The 12,325-nt window shown below is 42.5% G+C and overlaps 1 protein-coding gene across 1 annotated transcript; it reads right to left on the reverse strand.

Moving 5' to 3' along the window:
* Positions 1–1,668: 1,668 nt before the first annotated feature.
* Positions 1,669–10,233, reverse strand: LOC136203890 (uncharacterized). The gene is made up of 4 exons (XM_065995106.1): positions 10,016–10,233; positions 2,673–2,901; positions 2,418–2,600; positions 1,669–2,328 (listed from the first exon to the last, which is right to left on the reverse strand). Exons 1-4 carry the CDS (start codon positions 10,018–10,020, stop codon positions 1,669–1,671), a joined length of 1,077 nt encoding a protein of 358 aa, XP_065851178.1. The 5' UTR covers positions 10,021–10,233.
* Positions 10,234–12,325: the final 2,092 nt, after the last annotated feature.

Consider the following 12,325-nt stretch of genomic DNA (forward strand, 5'->3'; position numbering starts at 1 on the left):
AGAAATCCAGGTTAGCAGGATTTTATTGGCCAACGGCCGAACTTGATGCGCAAAAATTGGTGGAAACTTGCCATAATTGTCAGATTCATGCGAATGAATCACATACAGCCAAGAATCTCCAGAGGCCCATCATAGAAGGACGGCCATTCGCCCTTTGGGGAATTGACATAGTAGGGCCATTCCCTCCTACCCGCCGGCAGAAGAAGTACGTGATAGTGGCAGTAGATCACTTCACTAAGTGGGTAGAAGCCGAAGCTGTTTCCTCCATCACTGCCGAACGAATGGTGGAATTTGTCAAGGACAACATCGTGGGAAGATATGGAATTCCCCACACCATCATCACCGATAATGGAACACAGTTTAACTGCGGCGAGTTCAAAACTTTCTGTGAGAAATTGGGCATTCTAAACAGATTCGCCTCCGTTTATTATCCCCAATCCAACGGAATGACTGAAGTTACGAATCGGACGATCGTAAAAGGCATAAAGAAGAGATTAGGGGAGCATGATAAAAAATGGGCGAATCAGCTAACCATCGTCTTATGGGCCTATCGCACAACTCCTAGAACGGCGACAGGAGAAACGCCATTCGCTCTCTCTCATGGGGTAGAGGCCGTGATCCCAATTGAGATACAGGTTCCAAGTGATAGAGTGGCATTCTATTGTGAGGAGGACAACGGTGATAAGTTAAAAGAGAGTCTTGATCAAGTGGAAGATCGAAGAGAACAGGCCTACGTACGTATGGCGGCTTACAAGCAGCGAATCGCCGCTTACCATGACAAAAATGCCAAGCTTGTGGACCTGAATGTAGGTGATCTCGTGCTCCGCAAGGCCGACAAAATCCAGTCTCGAGAGGGAAAGGGCAAGTTAGGGCTCACCTGGACGGGTCCGTATCAGATAGTGGACAAGATTGGATTCGCCACCTTTAAAATTCAAGACATGGAAGGGAACACATTGCCGCGCACATGGAACCTCCAAAATCTCCGCAAATATCTTGTCAGAAAATAAAGTGTACATACGGTCTTGAGTACTCTTTTTCCTTTAGTAAGCTTTTTCCCATGTGGTTTTTCTTATTAAAGGTTTTAATGAGGCTCACATATAAGACCTGCTTACTGTAATGAAGCATTTCTCCTATCAATAAACAAATATTGTTCTATTCTCTATGTTCTTTTTAAGGTTTTTCTTGCAGCAATATTAATATTCCCGTCTTAAAAAGAAGGGGGGCATCCAACGCTCTCCGCATTAAAAGTATTGCTATCTCATAGCTACTTTTTCTCCTCGGATATAGGAGAATCAATCTCATGGGCGGATCCATCTCTGTGATGATCCCCATTTTAGATAGAGTTAAAAACGATCCTTGGACGCAAGGTCTTTACACTCTCTTACATCCTTCCCAAATAAGGATTCACAAGTCCTACGGGCGGATCACTTCACCTCAAAGACAGGTAGCAAATTGATCCCCTAGGCAGCTTTACTTCCTTCGATGGAATAAAACAGCTTCTAACCCTCACAAAGGTTCCTACTATGGAGTATGGCTGGCCACCTACTCCAGAATAAATCCTAGATGCCTATATATTTACTTACGCAAACGTAATAGTAACATAAATAGCTGCCATAAAGGATTAAACAAATTGTACTTAACGATTTTTTACAAATCAAAAGTAAACGACTAAGTAATAGTGGGAGCATCCTCCTTTGCACTCTTCTCGCTTGCGGCACTTGCTTGAGAAGCCTCCTTCTCCACAGCCTCAGATACGCCTACCAAGGGTACCTCCTTTTCCACGGAAGATGTGGGACCAAGAGGAAGGGCGTTATCGTTGATCGGTTCTTCACCCGCCTTAGGGGGCACTTCCTCAAGCTCCACTAGTTCAACATTAGTGGGGGGTTTGCTTTCTTCCATGGGTCCCTTCATCCATCTCCGAACGTAGTCACGGAGGTAGTCTTTAGCGTCAGGCATTTTGTTATATTTGGCCACATCATCTGGGTCTGGAACGGCGAACTGAGGGTCTGTGAAATCAACCTCGGGATGCGCTACAGAGAAGTACGCTATAAGTAGTTCGCCATAGTAGAAAGCTTGCTCACCAGCCGTGTACTCTGCTTCTCCTATCGCCACCTCATAGTTCTTCGCGTCTGTCACGATCTTTTCCTTCAACTTCTCGATCTCCGCGTCTCTAAGAACCAAGGCAGCCGTGGCAGAGGCAATGTTCGCATTCGCAGAGGCGATCTTCGCATTGGCATCCGCTACCTCTTTCTCCAACTTTTCAATGGTAGCCTTATCAGCCACGCTCTGGAGAAGCTCAGCTTCCATGGCACGTATGCGAGTATACATCTGTCAAAAACAAACGGTTTCGTCAAAAGAAAAGAACAAAAGAACAACTTTTTCAGCGAAACGAAATCCTTTGTAGTGAAGGGGTTTACCGTGAGGAGCTCCGTCTTCCCCTTTTGTGCATGAATGGAACCGGGGATCTGGTTCTGATTCCTTTGCACTTCGCCCAACTGGCCCAGGGCCTCATCTAAGTCGTTTATGACGGACTCATTCTCCAAAGTTCCTTGGGCACCATACTTGGCGGACCAGTATCCGCCCAGATCAGGCTTCGCCATCTGCATAAATATTCAAGGATCAAAACTCAGATCCAAAATTTGATGAACAGATAAAAATAAAAGGCAACTTACCTGTTCTATCTCCCCTACAGGCATGGCGGACCTCATGGCATCCGCCATAAGCTTGGGGCCTCCAGTAACTATAGGCTCCCTCCTTTTTAGTGGCGGTTCAACCACTATTCCAGCGGGACGCTTCCCGTCATCCTTTTGGGGATTCGCCGCTTGATCTTTCCTACGTGCCTCAGCCTCTAGAAACTTCCTACGCTTCTCTGCAATAGCGTGATTGGCCTTAGATAAACCCCTGCCAAAGAAAACAATAAAGTAATCAAAGTTCAAGAAGAAATAAAAGTTACCTTGGTCAAATTGCGCAATCTTGGAGTAAATGAACTGCTCCCCCTCTCGGCGAATCAACGGAATATCACTCATCATGAAGGCTAAAGCGTCTGCGTATGTCCATGCATCCGCCTTGACCTTCTTCATGAGCTCCGCCACCACTTCATCGCTATCGGTCAATATTCGCATATCGCCTGTCATGTGTAAAGGCTTGGGATTCCAAAACGAGGGAAAACCCAGTGATTCGCCCTCTTTTATCTTCACATAGAAGAATTTCTCATCCCAGCAATGGACATTGGACATTTTGTCACTGAATGGCGAATATACTCCGAATTTGGCAAAAGTGAGATAAGACTCGGACTTCCGTTTTGAGGGTTTATGGAAAGCTCTAAAAACACGACCCGTATAAACCACTCCTAAATTTGAGGCGAGGTAGCAGTCTAAAGCAATATCCAACCAACCGTTAGGGTGTAGTTGGCTGGCAGTAATATCAAAGTAGGAGAGGATGTCCGCCATCATCTTTGGGAGAGGAAGTCGGAACCCTCTCTCCACATGACTACAATATACGGTCAGAAAACCGCTAGGCGGACAGGAGGGTCGTTGATGGGCTGCGGCTAACTGAGTCTCGTAATTATCGATCCAAGGGAAGCGATTCACCAGATCTGCTAGATTCGCGGCACTCATACGAGACGGAGTTGACTCCGCTCGAGGGTTCTTTTTCTTAGGTTGATTTGAAGAAGAGGCCATTGCCCCCGGAAAACACCTAGACTTAACGGCCGGAGCGGCACCAGAGATAGAAGTAGAAAGAACTTGACTTTTGGTTGAACGAGTCTGATAGCGATTACGCGCCGAGTTACACAACCCAGCTAACTTAGAGCTAATAGAGGCCTCGGAGGAAGATGAGTTCTCCGATGACGAAGTGGTCCAACTAAAATTAACTACTATTTCAGGAGAAGGGGTCGAATTAAAAAGCTCCGAAGTTGATCTAGAAGATGATGAAGAACTCCTAAACATTCAGAACAAATCGAGTAAGGAAAGATGAACTTACATGAAATCAAAAAGCTTTGAACTCCGAAATTCCCAGGGAAAAAAAGCTTCACACAGATGAAAATGAAGATGAAATGAGGAAGAGGGAAAGAGAGAAGGAAGAAGAAGGCGTCTTTTCTTTCTTTGAACAGAGCGCTCCTTACACGTGTCACTCTACGATTGGCATCGAACGGAGTGTTCATTAATGCAGGTAATCATGACGGCGCCCAGAAGATCAAAAGCCCTAAAGGACTTTAAGGGAACTTTGGGGGGGGGGGGCTTCTGATAACATTGAGATATTATCTTAAGGACCAAAATGGATATTCACCTAGAGAACGCCGCGTATCAATCCCCAAAGGAGATCTGGATGGCGGATCTCCACGATCCCACTCAAAGAGATCCGCTGGCAAACCTATAAGGCGGATCTCCTCCTCTACTTGATTCGTCACTGTAACAGCTAAAGCCGACTCGGCCATAAAGGCCATTAATGAGCTATCAATTAGCTAAACCGCCAGTTTAAGGATAACTTATAACCGCCATTAATGGAGCATTAATGGAGACTTTCTGGTTGCCAAAGGTTACGACTTCCAAGCTATATATAGCCTACATCCTTAGGCTATCAAGGTACACTTACTGATTCTCCACTTTTGTGCTTACAGTTTATTCTCAGAAATATTACTGACTTTGGCATCGGAGTGTCCCCGGCCGATCCCAACGGCGCCTCACAGGGAAATGCTCCGATCAAGGATTTTTCCACAAGTCACCAAGATTCCCAAAGGTCAGCATACTACTGCGGTGTATGCCGAAAACAGAGAAGACAACATTCTATAGACTATTCGACACAGGGCACATGATGAAAAGATGATCAATTCATTCAATATGGCATTTACACAGTTCACATCTCGAAGCAAGTGAAAAACCACATACCTGTAAATTGGTTTGCACCGTAATTTTCCTATGAATCACTAACCAGCAGGTGACAGACCGCCTAGGCGGCACAAAGGCATTCCAAAGGAATTTGTTCCACTCAACTGGAGTGTTGTTGCAGAAGGAGTTATAAAAACCTTTGGCAGTATACATACCGGACATAGCCGGCTTCCACACACAAGTATCGGTTCCATCCCGACTGCCAGAAACCCTCTGAATGTTCAATTGGACAAGATCAGGAAGTCGATGCAAATTAGTCCAGGATTCATCAGCGCGAAAGGCGTGAAGTGGGTCATAAAGCTTGCGCTGTTTATTTGCCGGGATGCCGAGCTGATTTGCAACCGTCGGTGCAATCCAAGAGTCCGTCCAGAAATTCAATTCAGAGTTGTCTCCAAACCACCAGGTCACTTCCAAACTAATCTGATCATAAATTGGTCGAACAGAAGTCCAAACCGATGAATTTGAAATATAGCGCTTAGGCATACCAGATTGATAAAGGAAACGATTTCGCAGCAAAGAAGGGATATAACCATTTTTTTGAATCAAATCCCAGCTGAACTTACCAAGAAGAGAATTGTTGAACAGTCCAATATCATTGATACCTAGCCCCCCAAATTCATACAATTGACAACACTTCTTCCATTTGACAGTAAGAAGCTTTCTCTGATCCTTGTCCCCAGTCCAAAGGAAGTTTCTGAGCGCTTTAGCAATCTTTGTGGTGAGAGAGGATGGCCACTTGTAAATCATAAGTGAGTGAATTAGAGCACCCGTTAATGCAGATTTTATCAGAGTTAGTCTTTTTGTTAAAGAGAGCGAACACCCTTCCAGAGACTAAATTTAGCAAGGAAACGATCCATAAGCGGTTGTAAATAACGAGCCTTTGGCGCCCCTGAAAAATTGGTACCCCAAGATAATTAAACGGCAACCGAGCAACACGAATACCCAGAATATTAATGAGCCGATTCTTGCGTTGATTGCTGATACTGTTCCCAAAATAAATTGCAGATTTATCCCAGTTAACCGTCTGACCCGATATGGCTGCATAAAAGTTGAAAAGGTCCTTGACACATTTCATATTTTTAAGAGTAGCCCTGCCAAAAATTAACATATCATCTGCATATAAGAGGTGAGAAGGAAAAAGAGTAGTGTTGTGATAAACCATGGGTTGAAATTTGCCTTCACCCACCAACTTGGCCAGCCAACGACTAAAGAAATCCTCTGCAATACCAAATAGAATTGGAGAAAGAGGATCTCCTTGCCGAACCCCACATGAGCAGCTAAAATAGCCCTTGCTACCCCCTCTAAAAGCAATTGACATACGAGCAGACCGAAGAACTTCCAAAATCCAGCTTCTAAATTGCAAAGAAAAACCAAAAGATTCAAGAACAGCCAGAAGAAGATTCCAGTCAATGGTGTCAAAAGCTTTCCTGATATCAATCTTCAAAGCCATATTTCCACCAAAGCAATTCTTGTTTAACATATTTATCCCTTCCGAGGCTACATCAATGCAATGATGAATGCTTCTGCCATAAATGAATCCGAATTGGTTATCCGAAACAATGCGCGTGGCGACAAGCGCCAGCCTATCAGCAAGGATCTTTGAAATGATCTTATAGTTAAAATTGCTCATGGTGATAGGTCGAAATTGTTGAATTTCATTAGCTTCAGTAACTTTGGAAAGAAGAGTCATAATACTAGAATTCATACCTGGAAGCATACATCCAGTATCAAAGAAACTCTGCACCATCTTACAGACATCTGAACCAATTATATCCCAAAAGTGCTGGTAGAAAAACCCCCCATATCCATCTGGACCCGGAGAGCTATCACGACTAAGACTGAAAACCGCAGCACGGATCTCATCAAGCGCTGGCCGCCGCGTGAGGTTATCATTGTCCACCAAATTGACCAAATTCGGAATAACCGCAGAAATAGAATCCTGATCAATAGCTAGCCTGCTGCTAGTAAAAAGAGTGGAGAAGTATTCTACAACATGTTGAGAAATGATATTCTCATCATCAACCAAGATTCTGTTGATGAGAAGAGAATCCATTGATGATTGAATTTTTCTACCTTTTGACGAGCGGTGAAAAAAATTGGAGTTCCGATCCCCCGCCTCAAGTCATTTTTCTCTGCTTTTATCTCGGAGAAGCAATTCTTGCCGGTGAAGCTGAAGATCAAGATCGCACTGAGCTTCTTCCTCAATCAGCCGCTAATTCTCATTCAAACCCTGCACTGAGATGTCTCTTTGAATTTCAACTAGCCTGGACTGAGCAGCAGCAATATTTACTTCCACCCTACCAAAAACTTCTCTGTTCCATATACGCAGTTTAGGCTTCAAAGATTTAAGTTTATGACAAAGAAGTTGCGCCAGTGGAAGAGAAACATGGCTGTTACTCCAATGATCGGCAATCAAGCCCCTTAGGGCTTGATTGGATGAAGGGTAGGGAAAGGTTAATAAAGGAAGGGTAGAGAATGGTAGGGAAAGGTAAGGAAAGGGAAGGGGAAGGAAGGGTAATTTCTAACCCTTCCAAACCCACCAAATTGGAGGGTTCAAAATTGGATGCAATTTGTTAAAAAGAAACCCTTCAAAACCCCTCCAAACCCTTACCCTCCTAATTTTTTTGTGTTCCAAACATGGGTTTGTAGAAACCCTTACTAACCCTTCCTCCTCCCAAACAAGGGTTTCTATCAACCCTTACTAACCCTTCCCTTACTAACCCCTCTAAACCCTCCATCCAATCAAGCCCTTAGTGATTCATGTGCAGTCCACATAGAGAGGAAACGGAAGCGGGTCTGTCGAGCCAAGCCATTTTTGCATACCAAAAGTAACGGACTGTGATCAGACTGATGGCGAGGGAGAATAGAACAACTGATTGAATCCCATGAATCAACAAAATCATCAGACACAAGAGCCCTGTCAAGTTTACATTCAACATGTTCCGGGCCAATACGACCATTAGTCCAAGTAAATTGCATACCAGAACTGTCAATTCCCGCAAGGCCGTTATTATTAATAAAACCGCGAAAGTCCCTACAACTAATGGTAGAAGGACTACGACCCGTCTTTTCGTGAGCACCGATGACTGTATTGAAATCACCGATAACCAGTTTTTTTCGACTGCCCACAACAACACTGAGAGAATCCCAAAGCATACGTCTTCTGCCAAAAAAATTACTGCCATAGACGAAACAGAGCTGAGAGTAAACCATGACACTACCATAATTGATCGAGATGTGCTGATCATGACAAAGAATCAGAGAGCAGAGATAAAGAGTACCAATTTTACAAAGAAGCCAAATAGAATTACAAGGATTCCCAGCAACAAACTGCAAGCCAATAGAATTCTAGAAAGAAGAGTGAATCCTATCCAAAGCAACCATAGGTTCATAGATACATACCAGATCTGGATGATTGACAGAACAAATGAGTTTCAGAGCCCTCTGTGTACCAGGGTTATTAATACCTCTGCAGTAATGATCATTTAGGTAGTGAAGAACTGCCCCGCTCCTTAGAGCGGGAATCTGCCCCATCTTTTTTTGTCTTGGACTTAGCTTTCTTTCTAGTAGTAATCCATTCAGTATTCACCTCAGGGATGCAATTGATATCAACCATTGGTGAAAAAGGCTCCGGGGATCCTTCAGAACCTGATACAGAAATGTTATCTTCATCATTTCTCTCACCACAACTTTTCTTTTCTTCCTCATGTCCCAAACTGTCATTGTTATCCGATTGGTGCAGCACAAGTTGCAGAGGAGCAGCAATTTCGCCCTCCTCTACATCCACAGGATCCTGAACAGAAGTTTGAGGACCCTTCTGAACCTTAGCCTGCTTAGTGTTAGTACGGTTCGCCCCCTTCCCCTTTCCAGAATGAAAAATCCTCTGGGTTTGTGGCCTAGGTTGTTCCTTGAGATTTCTCCTGCATTTAGCTGAGGTATGTCCAATTGATGAACAAGTTCCACAAAGCGCCGGCAAACGCTCATACTCAAGATAAACCCATTGCTTATGACTATTAGTGTCAACTCTAAGCTTTGATTGAATTTCACAAAAAAGATCAACATCAACAAGAACCCTAGCATAATGCCCAAATTCTCCATTCACAGTGTTATGATCAAAGCGAATCGGAACCCCAATCACCCGTGCAATACTGGCAATTATTCGAGTGTCCCAAAATTCCCAAGGCAAATTATATAATCTAATCCATACTTGTGCAGAATTGGACTTATGTGTGTCAGGATTGAATCCCGGAGTCCAAGGAGTAAACCGAATAATTTCCGGCTTAAGGGAAATGGCACCCATTCCCCAAATAGTTTGCAATGCATTTTCATCAGGCATAATAATTTGGTAAAAACCTTTACCCAAAGATATAAGTTGCCAATCCATAGAACGTTTCCATACCTGGTTCAGACGTTGCTTCAATTCAGCGTGCTTCCAAGGGCTCTCGCCTTTGTTCAACGAAATTCTCCCAATTACAGAGTGTTGGAACAATTTCACTCGCTCCTCATATATTGATTGTGGAATTTTGACGGCTCTAAACCCTCCTTCTTCAGAAATCAGAGGCAGAGTCGAGGCCGGGATAACCGTAGGTATAACGGCCTTCTTAACCATAGCAGCAAAAGTCGGCACCGGCAGAGGAGTTGCCGGAGCAGACGAAAGAAAAGCAGATCCAGAGACAAATTTGGAAAAGGCCCGCCGATCAAACAAAAAAGCGATGGACTCCGGACCTGGAATGGACGGCGCGGAGGGAGAGGCTGGAGGCATGGCGGCGCGGGGAGGCTGGAGACGCAAAGGAGAGACCGGCGGCGCGGCCCTTATCCCTCTTTGATTCCCGTATTTGGTATATTAATTTTCCAATGTGCATTCAAACCCCAAAAAATTATTGGAAGAACTAAAAAGCAACTTAAAAACAATTAGAACAAAATTCTATTTGTTCTTATTGTTGAGACATTTTATCAAACACCTGTAAGGCATACTAAAGTTTGTGCTTGTTTTTTTTATCAAATTTAAGCTTAAACAATTCATACCCATAGGCAAAAGAAGCATAAAAAACCTTCCAATAACATCAATAAAGCATTCCCTTCAATCAATTTCATCAAAAACCCAAGTAAAATTAAAGCTCTAAAACTACCTCATGTTGGCTGCTGCATTTCTGCGAAAATGAGAGTTAAGCCTTTGCAGAATGAAGATGAGCCACCGGTCACTGATGATTGGAATCTGAGGTGATTTCGGTTTGGGCTGTGGAAGGAAGGTGAAGAGCGAGGTATCCCAAATTTTTTTTTTATAAATTGTGATTAATTTTTTGTTATTTTACAAAAAAAGTTGTTAGTAATGGTTAGAAATTGAAGATCAAAATAATACACTAAGTTTTTTTTTGGAATTATCTATATTAACTTTTTAATATACAATATTTATTATATATTATAAAACTTAATTTATATTATTAAACATAATATATCATTTAATAATTATCTCTTATTTCTTTTCAAAAAAAAAAAAATAATTATCTCTTATTTCGCGAAATAAGAAAGCTTGTAAAATTTGATGAATTGTAAAATAATAATATTTTATGGTATAAACATTTGCATTAAGTTTGCAATTAGTTTTACAAACCTAATTGCACTATTTCTAATGGCAGTAATCACTCAAGTAATAAGATAGTAAGTAATCGTGTCCACATAGATAATATTAAGTTTAAACATATGCAATCACAATATTCAAAAGTTGAGATGGATTAACAAGACTTTTTAATGTAAAACTAAGACTAGACTTACCGAACTGATTAATAAAAATAACATCATAAACATAACTATGGAAGAAAAATGATCAAATGGAAAGTGATAGAGTTTGAACTCTTGATGATCTGTTATTGATGTGTAAGTAATACATATACAAAATACAATTCATATTATAGCGAAAGTCTAGTCCTACAATTTAAGCTAGAATCAAGAAACTAACTACTTGAATATACAGATAAAACAATGTATACTATCTAATACACCCTCATAGTCGAAACGAACGGAGGACGAACGTTGAGACTAGATCGGAAGTCTTCGAAAAATGGTAGTGGAAGGCCCTTGGTGAAGATGTCGGCTATTTAATAGCGAGATGGGACGTGCAAAACGCGCACTTTGCCTTTAGCAACCCTTTCCCAAACAAAATGAATATCCATTTCTATATGTTTAGTGCGGTGGTCTTGGACCGGGTTCCCTGTGCGATAAACAGCGCTGATGTTGTCACAATGGACTATGGTCGATTTATAAATGGGGCAGTGAAGTTCAAGAAGAAGGTTGTGGATCCAACACGTTTCAGACACCACATTCGCAACGCCACGGTGCTCACCTTCTACGCTTGAACAGGATAGGGTGGGTTGTCATTTTGCTGACCAAGAGATGAGATTATCTCCAAGAACACATAGTAGCCGGATGTCGATCGTCGGGTGTCAGGACAGCCCGCTCAGTCAACATCAGTGTAGGAAGTTAACTGACCGTGAGATGATGAACTGAAATGGAGACCGAGATCAAGTGTGCCGTGACCGTACCAGAGGATTCGTTTGAGGTAAGCCATGTGCGATGTCTTTGGATCGTGCATAAATAAGCATATTTGCTAAACATCATAGGAGATGTCAGGCCTAGTGAGGGTCAGATATTGAAGGGCGCCGGCTAAACTTCTGTATTTGATTGGATCATGATAGGAGGAACCAGAGGATATACTGAGTTTCTGTTTTGTATCAACATGACTGGTGGCGGCATTGCAGGAGCTAAGACCGACTTTTTCAATAATTTCAGATGCATATTTGCGTTGAGACAAGAACAGAGAACCAAGGGAGCGAGTAACTGATATCCCCAAGAAGTAGTGTAATGGGCCCAAATCTTTTATTGCAAATTATGAACTCAATTTTGACATTATAGAGTCTTGAAGCCTGTCAGAAGAAGTAACAAGAACAATATCATCAACATAAAGCAAAAGGTAAGATGTGTCCGTTCGTTTGTGATAAATGAACAAGGAGTGATCAGATACGCTATGAGTGAATCCCAAAGTGGTGACAAATGTAGCAAATCTCTGGTACCAGGCCCGTGGAGCTTGCTTGAGCCCATATAGAGATTTCTGAAGCAGACAGACATAGTCGGGGTGCGCTGGATCAAAAAACCCAATGGTTGGTGCATTATACAGTTTCATTAAGATCCCTATGGAGAAATGCATTTTTGACAACTGATGAAGATTCCAATTTTTAGATAATGCAATACTGAGAACAGCTTGAATGGTTGCCAGTTTAACCACAACGCTAAACGTTTCACCACAATCAATACCAGCTAATTGTCCTGATCCATTTCCAACCAAACGTGCTTTGTATCTCTCAAACGATCCATCCGACTTTGTTTTGTGCCTGAAAATCCACCAACTACGAATAACATTAGCATTTTTTGGATGGGGTACAAGG

The sequence above is a fragment of the Euphorbia lathyris genome, chromosome 8 (genome assembly GCF_963576675.1).
Source record: "Euphorbia lathyris chromosome 8, ddEupLath1.1, whole genome shotgun sequence".
Taxonomy (NCBI): Eukaryota; Viridiplantae; Streptophyta; class Magnoliopsida; order Malpighiales; family Euphorbiaceae; genus Euphorbia; species Euphorbia lathyris.

Bases quoted from the DNA above. Each gene is read 5' to 3' on its own strand.
- LOC136203890 (XM_065995106.1), bottom strand. The intron at 2,601-2,672 runs GTAAGTTGCCTT...ATATTTATGCAG, and splicing joins CTGTAGGGGAGATAGAACAG to ATGGCGAAGCCTGATCTGGG. The intron at 2,329-2,417 runs GTAAACCCCTTC...TGTTTTTGACAG, and splicing joins GGAAGACGGAGCTCCTCACG to ATGTATACTCGCATACGTGC.